This window comes from Lethenteron reissneri, unplaced genomic scaffold (genome assembly GCF_015708825.2).
Source record: "Lethenteron reissneri isolate LAM-NWPU_2019-01 unplaced genomic scaffold, ASM1570882v1 scaffold_115, whole genome shotgun sequence".
Classification (NCBI taxonomy): Eukaryota; Metazoa; Chordata; class Hyperoartia; order Petromyzontiformes; family Petromyzontidae; genus Lethenteron; species Lethenteron reissneri.
Window position 1 is genome coordinate 1751765 of NW_026890838.1, and position 19288 is coordinate 1771052.

Here is a 19288-nt window from a genome sequence, read left to right on the forward strand (position 1 = left end):
AACCAAGGCTCACTGAGCTGTTAGATCTTTGTCAGAAGCCACCTGGCCATAGATGATAGCTCAACGAAATAGCTTATCACGTGGAAGATTATAGCAGCCAGATAATCTAAATGCATGTTACTAAATGTGTGAGGGAAAAATCGAAGGACCCTAATAAAAAAATACTGTGAGTGAGTGTACTCATTTGTGTGAGTGTACTCCGCAAGCGTACTCTGCGTGCGTGAGTGTACTCTGTGTGCGAGCGTACTCCGTGTGTTAGAGTACTCTGTGTGAGTGTACCCCGTGTGTGTAATGTGGGGAGCGGTCGTGTTGCGCGGTGACGATCTGACCCAAAAACCTATATTATGAATAATATTGGTCGCGAAAGCCTACGTGTTAAATAGTGTACTGTGTTTGAGGGTTTTCCAATTTAATTTCTTATTTAGTTAAAGGTTATGTTTCAGGTGGGTCCTGCATTGAACTGTTTGACCATCATCAAATATATTTTGAGTTTAGGTTTGGGACAAAAACGGAAAACCCAGTGGAACACCAATGCCGACGGTGACGGCCGACGCCAGGATAGCGGCCACGGGCTCGAAGCGGGGGCAACCCGGCTCTTGTCCCAAGAAAGGAATCCGCTCCCCGCTGCCCTCCACGGTGGCGAATCGTTGGCGGGGCTGCACGTTGAGCCCCAACTTTTCCAGGAGGTCGGTACCTGCAATACACTCGTGGCATAACAGGCTCGACACGTATAACTCCTGATTACACACCTGGTGTACGAGGCGACCCTTAAGGGTGACCCTCCCCAGCAGTCCCATCCCACTTCCACTTGCAGTGTGCAGTGCACGATCCGGGGCCTGTAGGCGGCCCACTTCAACTCCGACCACGCTGCAGTGTGTTGCACTCACGAGTGACGTTACCGCCTCCGTGTCCAGCAGAATACGGGTACGCCACCTGTTCACCTGCCCTTCCACGAGCGACGTGGCCCCCATTATTCCTGCCACCAGCTCCCACAGCCAGTCACCCGCAGTCGCCGCATTCTGGGGTGTTGTTGTCGGCATCTGCGTGGGGGTCACTCGCTCATCTTTATCATGACAGTTTATTTGTGTTGGGACCACGTCGATTGCACCCCTTTGTGGTCCCCTCTTTAAGGAGGCCTTGGTGTTTAACCCTGGTGCTTCTCTCGTGCAGGCGATCTGGGGACAGTCTCTCACGAGATTCCCCCATTGGTCGCATACAGTGAGGGAAAAAGTATTTGATCCCCTGCTGATTTTGTACGTTTGCCCACTGACAAAGAAATAAGCAGTCTATAATTTTAATGGTAGGTTTATTTGAATAATGAGAGACAGAATAACAACAACAAAAATCCAGAAAAATGCATGTCAAAAATTTATGAATTGATTTGCATTTTAATGAGGGAAATAAGTATTTGACCCCTCTGCGAAACATGACTTAGTACTTGGTGGCAAACCCCTTGTTGGCAATCACAGAGGTCAGACGTTTCTTGTAGTTGGCCACCAGGTTTGCACACATCTCAGGAGGGATTTTGTCCCACTCTTTGCAGATCTTCTCCAAGTCATTAAGGTTTCGAGGCTGACGTTTGGTAACTCGAACCTTCAGCTCCCTCCACAGATTTTCTTTGGGATTAAGGTCTGGAGATTGGCTAGGCCACTCCAGGACCTTAATGTGCTTCTTCTTGAGCCACTCCTTTGTTGCCTTGGCCATGTGTTTTGGGTCATTGTCATGCTAGAATACACATCCACGACCCATTTTCAATGCCCTGGCTGAGGGAAGGAGGTTCTCACCCAAGATTTGACGGTACATGGCCCCATCCATCGTCCCTTTAATGCGGTGAAATTGTCCTGTCCCCTTAGCACCTCCATGTTTGACGGTGGGGATGGTGTTCTTGGGGTCATAGGCAGCATTCCTTCTCCTCCAAACACTGCGAGTTGAGTTGATGCCAAAGATCTCCATTTTGGTCTCATCTGACCACAACACTTTCACCCAGTTGTCCTCTGAATCATTCAGATATTCATTGGCAAACTTCAGACGGGCATGTATATGTGCTTTCTTGAGCAGGGGGACCTTGCGGGTGCTGCAGGATTTCAGTCCTTAATGGCGTAGTGTGTTACCAACTGTTTTCTTGGTGACTATGGTCCCAGCTGCCTTGAGATCATTGACAATCCTCCCGTGTAGTTCTGGGCTGATTCCTCACCGTTCTCATGATCATTGCAACTCCACGAGGTGAGATCTTGCATGGAGCCCCAGGCCGAGGGAGATTGACAGTTTTTTTGTGTTTCTTCCATTTGCGAATAATCGCACCAACTGTTGTCACCTTCTTACCAAGCTGCTTGGCGATGGTCTTGTAGCCCATTCCAGCCTTGTGTAGGTCTACAATCTCATCCCTGACATCCTTGGAGAGCTCTTTGGTCTTGGCCATGGTAGAGAGTTTGGAATCTGATTGATTGATTTCTTCTGTGAACAGGTGTCTTTTATACAGATAACAAGCTGAGATTAGGAGCACTCCCTGTACGAGTGTGCTCCTAATCTCAGCTGTTTACCTGTATAAAAGACACCTGGGAGCCAGAAATATTTCTGATTGAGAGGGGGTCAAATACTTATTTCCCTCATGAAAATGCAAATTAATTTATAACATTTTAACATGCGTTTTTCTGGATTTTATTGTTGTTATTATGCCTCTCACTGTTCAAATAAACCTACCATTAAAATTATAGACTGGTCATTTCTTTGTCAATGGGCAAACGTACAAAATCAGCAGGGGATCAAATACTTTTTTCCCTCACTGTAGATAGCACGCACGGGGAAGGGCGGTGGCTCCATAAGAGGCCCCTTTCTCACTCCCCCTTACCCTCCCAGTGCGAGTTCTGCCTCTTATTGAGATACTCGCCTGGGTAGCCGCCCGACCATGGAGCGTAGCCCTCCCACCTCGGACTGGACTATCTCCGCTGTTGACTGCAGCTTGGTCACATTCAGGTGTACTTGGGTTACCTCCCCGCATACTTGGGTTACCTCCTTGCGTACTTAAGTCACATGGCCTGCGATATCTCCTATACCAGTCTGTATCCCTGCCACCCATCCTGGGGTTGTCTCACGGGATCCCGGAGGCTTCCTCGACCCCCCCCCCCCTCACCGTCCTGGCGAGCTTCTCCTCCTCTAGAAGAATACTTGCAATGGTGCTATCCCGTCCCAGCCGTCGGAATTCCGCACTATCGCAAGCAAATCTCACACACACATGTGCGCGTGCTCGGCAAGGATGTTAAATGGGGGATTTGGGCAATTGGCATCTGGCTGCCACCCCGTTGTGCTTGTCAGATACTGCTGAACTTTCTCGGCAGCGAGGTCATCGATGATCTCGGCAGTGTATCCCGGGCGTGCGCTCTCTGTTAGCAAGCGTGATTTATTTTAGTGCGTGCTCACTGAGATCCGAAGTGAGAAGTTCACATCGTGGTTATTGTTGTCGTGGTGGTAGTTGTTTACCCAGGTAGAGCCTCGCTCCTTCTCTCATAGGGAGGCCGCTTTGGATTGCACGACTCTTCGATTTCACATTAACATGCTAATTTATCACATTAACATCACTAGCCCGGCCACTTCTTTATGACCCTTGGGCTACACCCATTTCAAACCTTTTAAAACAGTCTGCCTCAGACCATGCTTTCCCACCTGATGACGGACGCTTGTGTTGCGCCCGAAACGTCGTGATTTATTTTATTTTATACCTATGTGACTTTCCCGAAAGAACCAAAGATTATGAGTTCCTACAGTTACGAAAGCTTCAAATCAAGAATGCATTTTCTATCAGAGTATGTTTTTGTTTGCATTCTGACCACAAGTATTATGGTTAATGCACACATGATTCCTTGTGTAGTGACATAAGAAGGGAGGGGCTGCTGGGGGCTCTGGGACCCTGGGCGGCCCAGGCGCTTGGGCCCCTTGGCGCCGGGCACTGGGTTCCCAGGCGGCCCAGACGCTTAAGCCTCTTGGTGCCAGGCGCTGGCTTCCCGGGCGGCCCAGACGCTTAAGCCCCTTGGCGCCACCAACGGGGGGGGGCTGTGTGTGCTCTGTGGGATATCTGGGGGCGCACACGGCCCCACCCCTCGTTGGGGACTAGGCATAAAAGGGGAGATCTCTGGACGATCAGGGCCAGTTGTAGCTCAAGACCCAAGACCAGCCATCTCAGGACCCTGGGATGCTGTGAGAGCCAGTGGAACTCCCGGCTCTACGTCCTTGTGAGGGCGAGTTCCAGAGCGTAGCCAGAGTAGTGGATCTAAGCTGTGTACCTAGGCTGTGTACCTAGGCTGTAACAGAGTAAAAGGACTGTTGGAGTGTTGGATTGTAATAAAGAAGTTACCTCTACAAGTGTCTCCAGAACCCATTACACTTGTAAAAGGTTTCAGTTTGGTGTTTTAACATCTTAACACCTGTTTTGTTGCCAGAAAAACGTGGAAACCCTATTCTCATATTTTGGTACTGGCAAAGGTTCCATGATGAAATATTGCAGTATATTAGAGGTGAGCTGTGCGTGTGCAGAGAGGACAGTAAGGAGCTGGAAGTTAATGAATTTTGTGGCAAAAATGCTGGCCTGATAATATGTAAGGATAATGTGGTAAATGAGAAAAAATATAGTAGCGGCGGGGTGTTGGAGTGTGCAGGTTACAGGTGTTGAAGGTGAACAGGTAAGCTAAAAATTGCGTGAAAAACATAATAACCTTCCTTGAGTACGTATGGAATTTTTGATGTATGTATGTTTCATAGTGTTGGCGCAATTTGGTTCTCAAAAAAACACACAGTCTGCTTTATTTATATACATTTATACTCATCTTGGAATGTTTTGTATACAGTTTCTCCACATTTATTTGAGTAATTTAGTTTATTTGGAATACAGTACAGTACGTATTTCAATTGTGCTGTATAGTTTAGTTGCCGTTTACCTAACCCCATTATTTAGGTAAGGCTTTAGTATTGAATATCGGCATTTTAGCTTTCACACGGCACTTTTCAAGAATGTAACCTCCGCGCTATTCAAAGAGCTGTTGTATTTTCTGTCCATTAGCTATAACACAGGGGTACGGATTTTCTGCAGAAACTAGATCTCTGCTTTCTTGGTGTAATTACGGCCTATAGTACCATAAATAGGCTTGGGGTTTTGGATTGTTTTTCGTTTTCGGTGTCTCTGCCTCTGCTCACATTCGTTGAGGATTTTTATGATTTTTGGCTGACCCATCTAAAGCTGCGTGACCAGGAGTCGGATCCCTTTCTTGTTCAATTTGGCTTGTGGCTGAAATTCCCTCTGGCCCCATGCATTACATTACGTAGCATTTTCAAATAATGATGTTTTTTGAGAAGCTCACAATGGCCCTATAAAAAATTGCATTTCATACAGTAACAATGATATGCTAATCGATGCCTGGCTGTCGTCAAGGGATCGTCCCCTGCTGGTCAACCATGTTACGCATGTTGATGATCTAGTCATGGCTACTCAATGATATTGAGTTGTAAAATCGTGTTCTGTACATGGAGAATTCTATGACGAAATGGGACCTTGCATATGTTCTACAAAAAGATCACCTCCCTGGGAAAATCTTGACTTATAGCTTTCGTAACTGCAGGAATTCATATTCTTTGGGTCTTTCGGTAAAGTGACGTGACTTTACCGAAAGACCCAAAGAACACCTCACTGGGAATGTAATGTCATACAACACTGCACCTGCTCAGCTCTCCATGAATAATCAGGTAGTTCTACACGTGGTGGAGGAGCTCCTATACCTGGTTAATGTGTTCACGACCAGCTCTGGTTTGGCATCCAAAGTCTCACTTCAAATTAGTCTAGCAGCATTCTTTCATTAGTTTCTGTAACACTATGTTGGAGCTGCCTGGACTTTTTTTCTATACAAAGCTGTGAGTGTCCATCGCCAAGGTCTCGTCCATTGCAAAGGTCTCATCAAAAAACAGGCAATAGTCTACATTATAGACTGCCAATACACTAACGGAGGTTAAGAACCAGGCTACAGTCTACATTATAGACGGCCAGTATGCTCACTGAGGTTAATAACCAGGCTACAGTCTACATTAGTCGTGTTTTTCTTCTATTCACTTTATTTGTATTATTATTTTCTATCTACGTGACTTTTCCGAAATAACCAAAGAATAGGAATTCCTGCTGTGACAAAAGTTTTAAGTCAAGATTTTCCCAGGGAGGTGATCTTTTTGTAGAACATATGCAAGGCCCCATTTCGCCATGGAATTCAACAGGTACAGAACAAGGTTTTATAAGAATGGAAACAGGAAATTAACACTGCACATATGCAGCTGAAGTTAGATCTGTTAATCCTCGCATTCAAGTTCATCTGAGCCTGGCTTCAGACCTCTAAGTTGCAAATGAACATTAATTTATACATTTCTGCATAATACAAATATTATTCTTTTCAACAGCCTTTGCTATGTTAGCTAATTTTTCTTAAATAAATATTCCTGTCGTAGCTAGACAACCGAAATTGTGTGCTTGGAGTTTTTGGTAAACATTCAATTTGAAGATACTCGGGTGTCCAGGCATATTTTGACCATTTGCCCTCTCATTGTGTGCCTTAACAGCCCGTGTGATGAATTGGGGAATCTCTTTCACTATATCATGAAAATATGAATATGTATAAACGTGTAAGTCATGTGTGACTGTGTATATATGCATTCCTCTGTGCCTCAATACTCACGGAGATGGTGTGGAAATGTCTGCAGCTGACGCTTGCTCTGCAGAGTTGTTCTGATGGAGCAAAGGCACTCAGCGCAGCTCGGTACAAGGAGGAAACAATGCGACCAGAATGCAAACAGCATGGATTGTACTGGAAATTTGATGCAGCACCAGAGAACACACACAGGAGAGAAACCCTACAAGTGCACTGTGTGTGGGAAGGCGTTTGCACTGTCATCTACTCTTAAAAAGCACCAGAGAACACACACAGGAGAGAAACCCTTCAAGTGTAGTGTGTGTAGGAAGGCATTTTCAGGTTCATCTACTCTTCAAAAGCACAAGAGTACACACACAGGCGAGAAACCCTTCAAGTGCAGTGATTGTGGGAAAGCATTTGCACAGTCATCAATTCTTCAGACACACCAGAGAATGCACAAGCATCAGAAAATCCACAAGAAGTGTAATCTGAAATCAGCTTGTGAAAGTCAAGAAAACAATCCCAGCCTGGACACTTTGAAAGGTATCAAGGTGAAATGTGAAGAAGTAACAGTGAAGAGCGTAGAAGTGAAGGTTACATTTGAAGATGATTCAACTCCAAAATCGGACCTTCACATAGATGGAGGCAGTGTGAAGCAGGAACTAAATTCTGACTGTGAGGCAGAGCGAGGCAACTTCCAGGAGTATGTGGATGTGTGGGTGGACTTAGACAATACAAAGTCAAATGCAGACTAGGTAGATGTGCAAGCTTGAGACAATTAAGCTCCAATGGATGCACCTTTGTCACAGGCCTTTCTAATGAAAATAATGTGAAGTTGAACACTCAATTTCTAGGTTCAAACTGCAGAGTAAGAGTGGCCAGTATTTGTGGACCTGTGGGTTGGGTCGATCTCTAACCAAGAGCGACTCAAGTGTTTTGTATCATATCTCATCTTAAACACTCGAAGGGTGCCCATAATGGGCATCTGCCCCTGTTTGCCACAAGGTGACCGTTCACTGGCCTGCATGTGGATATGAGTTTGTTAGTTGGGGGTGATGATTGATATGCCATTCGGATTTGAACCTTGAACCTCTGCAACAAATAGAGAATTTACTACTACTTGACTTCCCTCTGAGAGTGCTGCACGTATAGGCCTCATCTAGTCAGAGATCAACTTGTAAATATGTTGCAACGTGACGCAGTACATTTCAGTTGAGTAATAAAATGTTGCCAATGTGCCTTTTGATTCTTTTGAATCATAATTGAAAGAATACCTGTCTGATTCTCTACGTACATGCAACATTTTGTGTATTAATTTCAAACATGGAATATGTGATGTCAGGACAAAATATCTGTTTTGGTGGTAACCTCTACATATCACTCACATGAGAGCTGTTTTTGTGATATGGGTCAAAGGGTATTTTTGTGAATTAGGACGCATCTGACTGGGGAAACTCATTGTCTTTGAAATCGGGAGCATAAGTCGGATCATTCATCAGTTATAAGGCATGCCACTTAAAAGTTACGTATAGGAGATACATTCTCCACAAGAACACTAATTATCATTTTGTATTACGTATATAAATTTTGTCGAACTGAGACTTGAAATGGACCTTGCTGATGAACATCAGTTGAAGCAAGCCCGATTGTTGTTGAGACATTGTGCACCAAAACCATGCATTCCTAGAAGGCCGTGGTATTTATAGTTTGTGTAATACATTCCTTTGTTTCGTGTAGAGAACGGTGAATGAAAAATGTCTGTTGATATGTTTTTTCGCAAGGAGGTACTTTAAAGAGCACATTTGAAGGCATCGCGGATTTTTGTTACAGATTTGTATTCTAGCCTAGATTTTATTGAATGTTTACTTTCATTTAAATAAAACTTTATATATGTGTCCATTGATATCCCACCTTGTTTACCACATGTTTACTTAAATATGTAGTGGGTTACGTCAGGGCCTCCCCCTCTCTCTGGCTTGTGATGTCACCAAGAGCAGAACTCACCTCCACGGAATCTAACGACTGCACTGTCTTGGAATGCATTTACACAGTAATCAAATCTTCACAACTGCCAGGGAACACACATTAAAAACCACTTCAAGTACACTTGGAAGGCCTTTAGAATTGTTTTGAAACTGAAACGCGCGTAAGGAGGTCTACAAGGAGCAGAGTCTGATATTGACGTGTGAAATTCGATGTTCCATAAGCCCATCGTTTGTGATGCAAGGACCCAATAAAGATGGCAGCTTGGAAACGTCACAATTTGTGAAGGTGACTTGTGAAGGCTCTCGGGTTTGACTTCCAGGTCGCTAATGGAGCCCGAGACAAATCACAGCCATTTATGGATGTGGAGGTTTAGGAGGACTTTTCGGACAATGTAGAGTAGAAGCAAACAGCATGTGTGACCATAAATGTTGGGTAGACCTGTAACCAAAAGCATGAGACACGGTTTCCCAATGTTTCAATGGTTTAGTTTTTAGTTGATTAGGAATACAGTACTTATTTCAATTGTGTTGTAAATTTTAGTTGACGTTTACCTAACGCCATTACTTGGGTAAGGCTTAAGTATTGAATATCGCGTTTTTAGCTGTCGCGTGGCACTTTCCAAGAACGTAACCTCCGATATTGAAGAGGCGGCTGCATTTTCTGTCGATCGAGGACAGCAGGGGAGTACGGATTTTTACTAGAAACTAGATCTCTTCTTTATTGATGTAATTAAGGCCTATGGTACCATAAAGAGGCTTGGTGCTTTGGGTTCCTTGATTTCGATCTCTCTGCCTCTGCTCACATTCGTTGAGGATTTTTATGATTTTGGGCAGGCCCATCTAAAGCTGCGTGACCAGGAGTTGGAGCCATTTCCTGTTCAACTCGGCTTGTGACAGAAATTCACTCTGGCCCAAAACATTACATTACATAGCATCTTCAATAATTATGTAGTTTGAGAAGCTCACAATGGCCATATAAATAAATTGCATTCATCGCGGTTACAATACTATGCTTATCGATGACTGGTTATAGTTAAGGGATCATTCCCTGCTGGTCAGCCCTGTTGCATCTGCTGATGATCTGGTAATGGCTACTCAATGAGATGGGAGTAAGGGAATCTTGTTCTGATGCCTGGATAATTCCATCATGAAATGCGGCCTTGCATATGTTCCACAAAAATAAATCACCTGCTTGGGAATCCATGTCATACAACACTGCACCTGCTCAGCTCTCCATTAATCAGGCAGTTCTACAAGTGGTGGATAAGTTCCCATACCTGGTTCATGTGTCGAGCAGCATTCTTTTATTATACTGTAACACTGTGTGGAAGCTGCCTGGACTTTTGCTGCCTGGACCTTTGCTGCCTGGACCTTTGCTGCATACAAATCTGTGAGTGTCCATCGCCAAGATCAAGTCCATCTGAGACCATCTCTCTCCCTCCCATACTAGCATCACACCCGCCCCTAATTTTTCGTTCTGCGGATGGTGGGCGCACTGGATGGTGCAACGTAGCCATTTCAGGCTGGGCCAGACCGGGATACGTGGGTCACCCGGCCACAAGGTGCTTGTTGGCGAACACAACCCCTGGGCCGGGCCCCAGGGATGATATCAATACAGAATATATGTAAGGATGCCCCCCCATTGGACTCCCCCTGGAACTCTACCAGGCATGTGCCACTGGGTGAACACCTCGGGGCTGGCCCAGGACACGCTGGTGGGACTGTCACTCGGCTGGCCTGGGAACGCTTAGGAATTCCCAACAAAGAGCTCGAGTCTGTCGCCAGGGAAAGGGAGGCCTGGACCGCCATACTCAACGTGCTGCCACTGCGACCCTCACCAGGACAAGCAGCTTTAGAAAGGAACGAAAGAACAAAGCTGCTGGGAGTCTTCTTGGCTACAGATATTACTCCTTTCTCTGTGGATGCAAATATTAACTTATTTAAATATCTACTGAAATTGCCAACACATTGGCATGTTGCATAGTTGGGTCTCGCCTTGACTATTGCAACTCCGTCCTAGTCCGGACCTCAGCTGGCAACCTAAAGAAACTTCAAAGACTACAAAACAACCTAGCACGCGTCGTCATTTCCCACACTCATCCAGTCTTGACTCACTAGCTTGTCCCCGTGCTCTCAACTGGCTACCCATCGCCAGTAGGGTCACATACAAGACCGCCTGCCTCTGCCACAATGCCTTCATATCCGCCTGCCCGCCGTACCTTTCTTCATTATTGACAACTTGCAGCTCAGCACAAGGCAGATGCCTGCGCAGCGCGACTCACGACCTCCTCTTGATACCAAGATCCAGGATGGTCATGTCTATGCGCCGCTTCTCGGTGGCAGCCCCAACAGTCTGGAACGATATCCCTCTGCATATTCGCAGCATCACCTCAATCGCCTCTTTCAAGAGAGACTTAAAAACACCTCTACAATCATGCTTTCGAGCGACTCTGAGCTTGGTTCCGCGCCTCTGAGTTGCGGCCACTACGTCTGCAAATTTGCGCGCGTTACAAATTGAACTATTATTATTATTAAATCACCGTCTGTGCTGGCCTATACAATGAAGGCTGGCCTGCTTATGATCAATCCGCTATTGAACCAGACTATATTGTATTAGAAGCTTACAGATCCAAAAGATATTAATATAGAATATAATCAGTGAGTCTATTTGGCAGGCAAGGCTCAATTGGTTTGACCATGAATCCCACATTCCCAGACACCGCATGCTCAAGCAGCTTCTGTTAGTCCAGATATTATGGGCTAAACAGGCATGGCATTGGCTAGAGAAGAGATTAGAGGATGTGGAGGTGATCGGACCTGCCGATGACTGGTGCCAGTGAAGATCGGTCTCTGGAGGAGGCCCGTAAGGTATGCTGCAGGGCAGTTGGAGGTATTTGCTCTGCAACAATGATGAGGTCGAATGAGCGACGCTCACATGAATGGGTGGAACGCTGGGTGCTTAAAATGCAGAAAGAAAGCTGGGAGCACAGCTGGTGCATCTGTCAGTCATCTCTTGACACCTGGACCATTCGCATGCTCTACTGACAAGTGATCCACACTTACATGGCCTTAAATTGCACCTATCATGGCATGAGCACTGATGAGATTAATTCCAATTCGTCATAAATGTGGCTGTTTTTTATAGCATATGTTAATGATTCACGTGCAATGCATGTGTATGTAAGACTTTATCTATGTGAGGAGCGGTGGCGCAGTTATATCACTGCAGTATGAATTCAACAATTAGAGTTTGATAATCGTCGACAGCAAACATCATTGATAAGTGAAAGCTGAACTTATTATGGACTTCTATGTTGATTGATCCTCAAATAATTACATAGTGAAGTGAGGAAACATTAATACTGAGCAGATGAAGGCGGCCAGGCATGGTTCTGGACACACCATCACATTTTACCATGCCAGTGTGTGACAGTGTCAAGTTTGTATCTGCTGTAAAATATATTAAGACAGCACATTTCCAGCTAAAGTTAGATCTGTTCATCAAAGCATTCAAACAAGTCTGAGCCTGGCTTCACGCCTCGAAGTTGCGATTGAACATTAATTTATACATTTCTGCATAATACAAATAGTATTATTTTCAACATCCTTTGATATATTTGCTGAATTTTAATTTTATAAATATTCTTTTGGTAGCCAGACAATCAAAATTGTGTGCTTGAAATTTTGGGTTGACATTCATTTTGAACATAATAGGGTTTTCAGGCATATTAGCCCTCATTATATGACTTAACAGCCCGTGTGATGAATTCGGGAATCTTTTTTATTATACCCTGAATATATGAATAAGTATGGAAACATACTTATTCATATATTCAAACAATGCGACCAGAATGCAAACAATGCGACCAGAATGCAAACAGCATGGATTGTACTGGAAATTTGACACAGCATCAGAGAACACACACAGGAAAGAAACCTTTTAAGCGCACTGTGTGTGAGAAGAAATTTTCATGGTCATCAGTTATTTAGAGCCACCAGAGAACACACACCGGAAAAAGCCCTTTAAGTGTACTGTGTGTGGCAAAGCATTTTCAGTTTAATCTGCTCTTAATAAACACCAGAGAACACACACAGGAGATACATCTTTCAAGTGCAATCTGTAAGGGAAGGCGTTTGCACATTCATGATCACATCTTCAAAGACAACAGATAGCACACAGGCATCAGAAGATCCTCAAGGAGTGGAGTCTGAAATCGAAGTGATTTGAATAGCGAATAATTGAAGATAAAATATGTAGATGAAGATTCAACTCCAAAATCCGACCTTCACATCGATGGAGGCAACGTGAAACAGAGGGGAATTCTGATTGATGCAGAGCGAGGCAACTCCAAGCAGTATGTTCAAGTAGAGGTGTGGGTGAAATTTTTAGACAATACCAAGTCAAATGGAGACCCGGTAGATGTGTAAGGCCTTTAATGAAAGAATGTGGAGTTGAACACTCAATTTCTAGGTTCAACCTGCAGCGTAAGAGCAGCCAGAGTTTGTGAACCTGTGGGTTGGGTAGATATATAACCAGGAGCGAGAGCCAATAAGCTCCCAATGTCATACTGGTAGTAACCTCCTGGTTACACTAGCCCACAGGGGATTATCCTGTCCGTCCGTCTGTCGTGCATCCAAAAATGGGAGGGGTGGGGCTGGGTGGAGAGGGGAGGGTGGGGAGGGGCTGGGTGGGGAGGGTAGGGCTGGGTGGGGAGGGTGGGGAGGGTAGGGCTGGGTGGGGAGGGTGGGGAGGCGCTGGGTGGGGAGGCGCTGGGTGGGGAGGCGCTGGGTGGGGAGGGGCTGGGTGGGGAGGGTGGGGCTGGGTGGGGGGTGGGAGGGGTGGGGCTGGGTGGGGAGGGGATGGTCACCCCGTGGTGCCCTTATAAAACTCAACGTTTAATCTACTCACGCCGGCTTGTGCCCGCCCTCACAGTCGGGCATATTTGCGGAATACACCACGCCGCCGTTGACCCTGGCCATTGACCGAACAACCCAACGTTACTACCAGCTCCCTCTGCAGGAATGTGTTTTATATGGTGCTTGCTTAATTGCCTCGGCAACTCTGAGTTTTGTATCATATCTCATCACAAACACTCGAAGAGCACCCCCAAGTGGAAGCTGCCCCTGTGTGGCATAAGGTGGCCCTGCACCAGCCTGCATGTGGGCATGAGTCTGTCACGAGGGGACGATGCTTGATGTGTAATCTCCATTATGTAATTTCTGGATGTTTGGAATTACACAAATATTGACCATGACATTAACATGCAATGACTGGGTTTTGAATGACACAATAGTATGTTTACATCCGCTGTTAAGCAGACGGTGCATATTTTGGTTATATTACTGGAGTAGACAGGGGCGCCTGTCTGATTTGAACCTTGAACTTCTGCAATAAATAGAGAATGTGCTACCACCTGGCTTCCCTCAATCTGAGTAGGCATGGCAGCCTGAATGTTCCTTACTGGCGCAGATGTTCCATTTGGAGGGGTCAACGTTTCACATGCCTATAGAAGGGAGGGTATGACTGTGGCCGAGAAGACCCGAAGCACCGTGCGGAGGGACAGACCAGGTAGCTTCCACACAGCATCGCGCAGCTTGATGAAATTATAATGCCGCCCGGCTGATTCGGACCACCCACACACTGTGTACACACATACGCAATGTAGACATGTATTATGTACATGCACAGCGGCAACACACACAGTGTACCCTCACAGTATACACAGTGTACCCACGAGGTGGACACACACCATGTACATATGTAGAGGTGTAATTGTGTATGGGCACGGATGGCTAACAAACACAAGGGGCGTGGTTAGGGCCGTACACAGAGGAGGTGCTCACACCGACGTCCGCACCTGCATCCCCCACGGGCCCCTCCCGGGGGCCGAGTACTATAAAAGGTGGTGAGCCGGAGGGCTCGAGGTCGAGTATTAGCTTAAACCAGCGAAGACTGAAGACCAGCTAGAATAGGCCCCGGAGCTCCCCTGGCTCGCTGTCCTTGTCAGGGCCGACCAGGGCAAGCCGGTGGCGTGGCCCCGAGAGCCCAGACTGATGTTCTTATAAGAGCCGGTCTGGAGACTCAGGGTGCCGGGATCCCAGCTTGACCAGGGCTGGGATAGGTAGCCTCCCCTAGCTCCGTAGTGGAGGACTCGGGCGTAGGTTAGCGGGGTTAGATGTTGTGTCTCCCTGTTAGATGAGTGAAGGGGACGATACCCCTTTAAGTACTGTGTGTACCCGTTACTGTGCACAAGTTGGTGTTAATAAATAAGTGTGCCTCCGACCCCGTCGTCAAGCCTCCTGAATACTTACTACATCTGGGATCAGAAGTGAACGTTCAACGATGGACACACGAGGGACGACACGTACCAGAGAGTCGGAGATGGAGGACATCGCGGCCGAATCGCCACCAGAGATAGCCGAGGTCGGATCGGAGCAGCCGGGGCCGAGTACACCCGCGCTGCTATGACAGGAAGGGGGGGATGCGTCGGCCGAGGGACTTCGGCTGGCTCACTCCCGCCTGGCGGAGCTGCTCTACGCTGCGGCCGCCACGTTGGAGGAGATCACGCGGCTGGGGGCTGGAGGGGCTGCGCGGGACGACGACGGCAGCCGACGCGCGGCAACATTTCCCGCCACCCCGACGCGGCTCGCGGTTAAATTTCCCGCCATCACTACAGTGCGAGCAGAGGGCGGGGCCGGCCCACGTCAGGTGACTGCTGAGGGCCAAGCACAAGCCGTGACATCATCAACACCGGCCAGCGCGTCAACAACGGAGCGACCGGCGATGCCATGCTCGCAGCCCGCCCACACTGTAACGTCGCGTTACAGCAGCGACTGCCGCCTCTCAAAGAATTCGTGGGCGCGGACGGGGACTGGGGCGGCTTCAAAAGACGGTTCATCGCTCATCAGGAGATGGCGAACTGGACGGACGCCGAAGCACGCTGCCGGCGATGCTGGATAACGACGCCCTGGCTACTCTCACCTCGGCGCCTAAGGAAAAGCGCGCCACGCTGCACTTGGCGCTGCAGCTGCTGTCAGCTGTCTACGGCCCGCCTTCGGACCGCAGGCAGCTATTCTACGATCGTCATCGGGGCGCCAACGAATCGCCTCTGGCCTTCCGGACGGCTCTCCTGGCCCTGGCGAAGGCAGCTTTCCCGCGGATGGACGAGGAGGGAGTGGACGCTATGGTGGCTAAAAAGCTGCTGCTACTCGCGGACGAGCTGGACGTCGCCGTCTTGGCTCAAGACGACGCAGAGATGTCGTCCTTGCTGGTCGCGCGCCACATCCACGGGGGCTTGCGGTCCCTGCGTCGCAAGGCCGCCAAGGGGGTGGCCGGCCATGCCAGGGCGGCCACCACCCTCCCATCGGAGGAGGTCTGCGGGGTGGAGCGGCAGGGGGAATGGAGATCGGCGGCACCACAGGCTCGGAACGGACCGAGCCGCCAGGAGCAGCCCAGGCCATCTGGGGCGCTCACACACTGCTACAACTGTGGCCTTCAAGGCCACGTTGCTTCAGGATGCCGGGCTCCCCGTCAGCGCGGGGCGACACCTCGTCAGGACGCCGCGCCGTCTCCACCCAAGCTCCAGCAGAGAAATACGGCGAGTCGTGGCACCTCACACGTTTGGCCCATGCACACATCCGACACACACTCACGCGCTCAACCGAACAGGGCTCGCAAATCGACGCCCGTTGCGTCCGATTGTTCTGAAATGCGGCGAGCGCTCCAACCGGGTCAGTGGTCGGAGCTTGCCCATCGTGTCGTTGCAGCGTCGGCGGGATCGTCGGTCGTGGTCGGTCATATTGATGGGGTAGAGGTGCGGATTTTAATTGACACAGGAGCGTCGGCGACCATTATATCTGATTTGATTTATAACATTCTTCCCGTTCAAAGTCGTCCTTTGCTCCCCGTTGACGTGCCATGCTATGCTGCTAACGGGGGCTCGCTAGGCATCATTGGGCAAATCCGCGCCAAAATTTCCATTGGAGACATTAAATTATCCGGCCCTGTTTTGGTTTCCTCCTCACTGGCGGTTCCGTGCCTGTTGGGGACGGATTTCTTGGCCAAAATGCCCATTCGTATCTTGATCGACCAGGGGTGCATCGAGCTCCCGTCGGGCCGACGTGTAACATTTTTGTCTTCCCCCGCCACGGAGCGTCGGGCGTTTGCGACCGTGCAGGCGCTCAGTGGCAAAAACTGTGCGCGTACCCCCGGGGGCTCAGATGCTCGTCCCTCTTAGGTTGCGTCGGCCGTTTGCTGAGGGGGTTGCGGATCGGGGGGTCTTGTTGGGACCATCTCGGGCCGGGGTCAATGGCCCCGATTTGCTAGCGGCTCAGACCATGGTGAAAGGGGATGGGGACCCCTTCATTGCAGTCCTTAATGTAGGATCGCGAACGGCCGTGGTTCCTCAAGGGACCGTGCTTGCACATGCAATGCCGGCACCCTATGAGGAACCACTCGTGGGTCAGGTAACCACCGATCCTCCGTTGCGACCGCATTCGGACTGTGTATGATGGATGGCTGGATGCGCTTTGCGCGGGATCAGTGGACCTGTCCGACTCGCAGCGTGCGCAGCTGCAAGTTCTCCTGAAAGAATTTGCCGACGTTTTTAGCCAACACAAATTTGATATTGGTTGTACTAAATTGCTGCGACACCATATTGACACGGGTGACAGCGCGCCAATCCGCCAAAATCCCTTTCGGCTGAGTCCCGCCGAAAAGGATCATGTCAAATCGGCCGTTGATGACATGCTAGCCGCCGATATCATTTTCCCTTCCAACAGCCCGTGGGGCGCGCCGATCGTTTTGGTGAAAAAACACGACGGCTCACTGTGGTTTTGTGTCGACTTTCGGCGATTGAACAAAATTTCTGTGGCAGATGCATACCCGCTTCTTCGAATGGATGAGTCGCTCGATGCCTTGGCGGGGGCGTGATTCTTTTCCACCCTGGATTTACTTTCTGGATTCTGGCAGCTTCCTCTGGATGACGAATCCAAACCTAAGATTGCTTTCCGTGCACCGCAAGGCCTCTTCCAATTTAACCGCTTGCCGATGGGCTTACATTCTGCACCAGCAACTTTTCAGCGGTTAATGGAACTGGTCTTGGCGGGCTTGCAATGGGATTCGTGTTTAATTTACTTGGACGATGTCATCGTCTTTAGCAAATCATTCGAGGAACACCTCCAGAGGTTGCGTGCTGTTTTTCTCAAAATGCGGGCTGCCAATTTGAAATTTAAACCGCAGAAGTGCCATTTGCTTCGTGAATCAGTGCGGTATTTGGGTCATATTGTTGGACGCTCGGGGATATCCACTGATCCCGCCAAAACGGAATGCGTCAGCTCCTGGCCAACTCCCACCTCGGTGGGAGAGGTCAGGAGTTGCATTGGGTTCGCGTCGTACTACCAACGGTTTGTGGCTGACTTCGCTACGATCGCGAAACCATTGCATGCCTTGACGTCCAAGGGAGTCAGGTTTCATTGGGGGCCGGAGGAGGAGGCTGCTTTTCGCGCCCTCCGGAATGCCCTGGTGGGGGCTCCGCCGTTGAATTACCCCGATTTCTCACAACCCTTCTTGCTCGATACAGACGCAAGTAACACGGGCATTGGGGGGCGTGCTGTCCCAGCTCATTGGTGGCGTAGAGCATGTGGTGGCTTACGGTAGTCGGGTACTGTCTCCGGCGGAACAACGGTACTGCGTTACCCGTCGGGAATTATTGGCAATTGTTTATTTCGTTCAGCAGTACCGCCCGTATCTGTACGGTCGACGTTTCACCGTCCGTACAGATCATGCGGCTCTGCAGTACGCCCTGCGGGTTCAACAACCATCGGGGCAGTTGTCTCGATGGTTGGAGATTCTCCAAGACTACGACTTTGTCACCACATATCGTAAGGGCGTCCGCCACACGAACGCTGATGCCCTGTCGCAGTTGCCACCCACTTCGGAGTGCGCTTGCCTCTTGGGTTCGGGGCGTTGTAGGCCCCCGAACGTGACCACCGATTCGGTCCTCGTGGCCGCCGCCGATGCGCCTTCGGCTTCGGGTCCTATCGAGCAAGAAGGGAGGGATTCGTTGCTGGGGTTGTCGGTTGCGGAGTGGGGATGCCTCCAAATGGAGGACACCTTCCTCTTCGCTCTGCGCCGTCGCACCGGGGGGGTTGGTCAGGGGGTGGCGAACGTTGACTCATGGGGGTTGTTCCAGGGGCTTTTAATGCACTGGGATGGAAAATCCAGCCGCCAACGGCTCGTGGTGCCTGCAGCATTGAGGGGTAAGGTGGTATGGGCTGCGCATGAGCGGCTCCTGCACTTAGGGGTTCACAAGACCTTTGCCATGCTCCAGCTCGATTTCTTCTGGCCGGGCATGGCAAAGGACGTGGGGGATTTCCTGGGGTCGTGCACGCAATGCGCGCAGCGGAAGCCACCAGTGAGGGGGTCCAACCCTCCGCTGCAGTCCATAAAGGTTTCCCGGCTTAACGAGCTCGTTGCTCTGGATATTCTCGGGCCATTTCCCGCTACACCCAGGGGAAATAGGTATTTATTGACAGGGGTCGAATACTTCACGAGATGGCCCATGGCCTGGCCCCTGGCCAACCAGTCGGCAGCAGCCATCGCGGAGGCCTTTGTCCAGGGCTATGTCCTCGACAAGGGTGCTC

At 49.0% G+C, this 19288-nt stretch overlaps 1 protein-coding gene across 1 annotated transcript in view; it reads left to right on the forward strand.

Annotated features, from left to right (window-relative positions):
- LOC133361588 (uncharacterized) overlaps nucleotides 1-19288 on the forward strand; it is a 55961-nt gene that overhangs the window by 21982 nt on the left and 14691 nt on the right. Inside the window, exon 10 of the mRNA XM_061580512.1 lies at nucleotides 6733-7412. Within this exon, the coding sequence (XP_061436496.1) occupies nucleotides 6733-7412 (680 nt within the window). The remainder of the gene's footprint in view (nucleotides 1-6732; nucleotides 7413-19288) is intronic.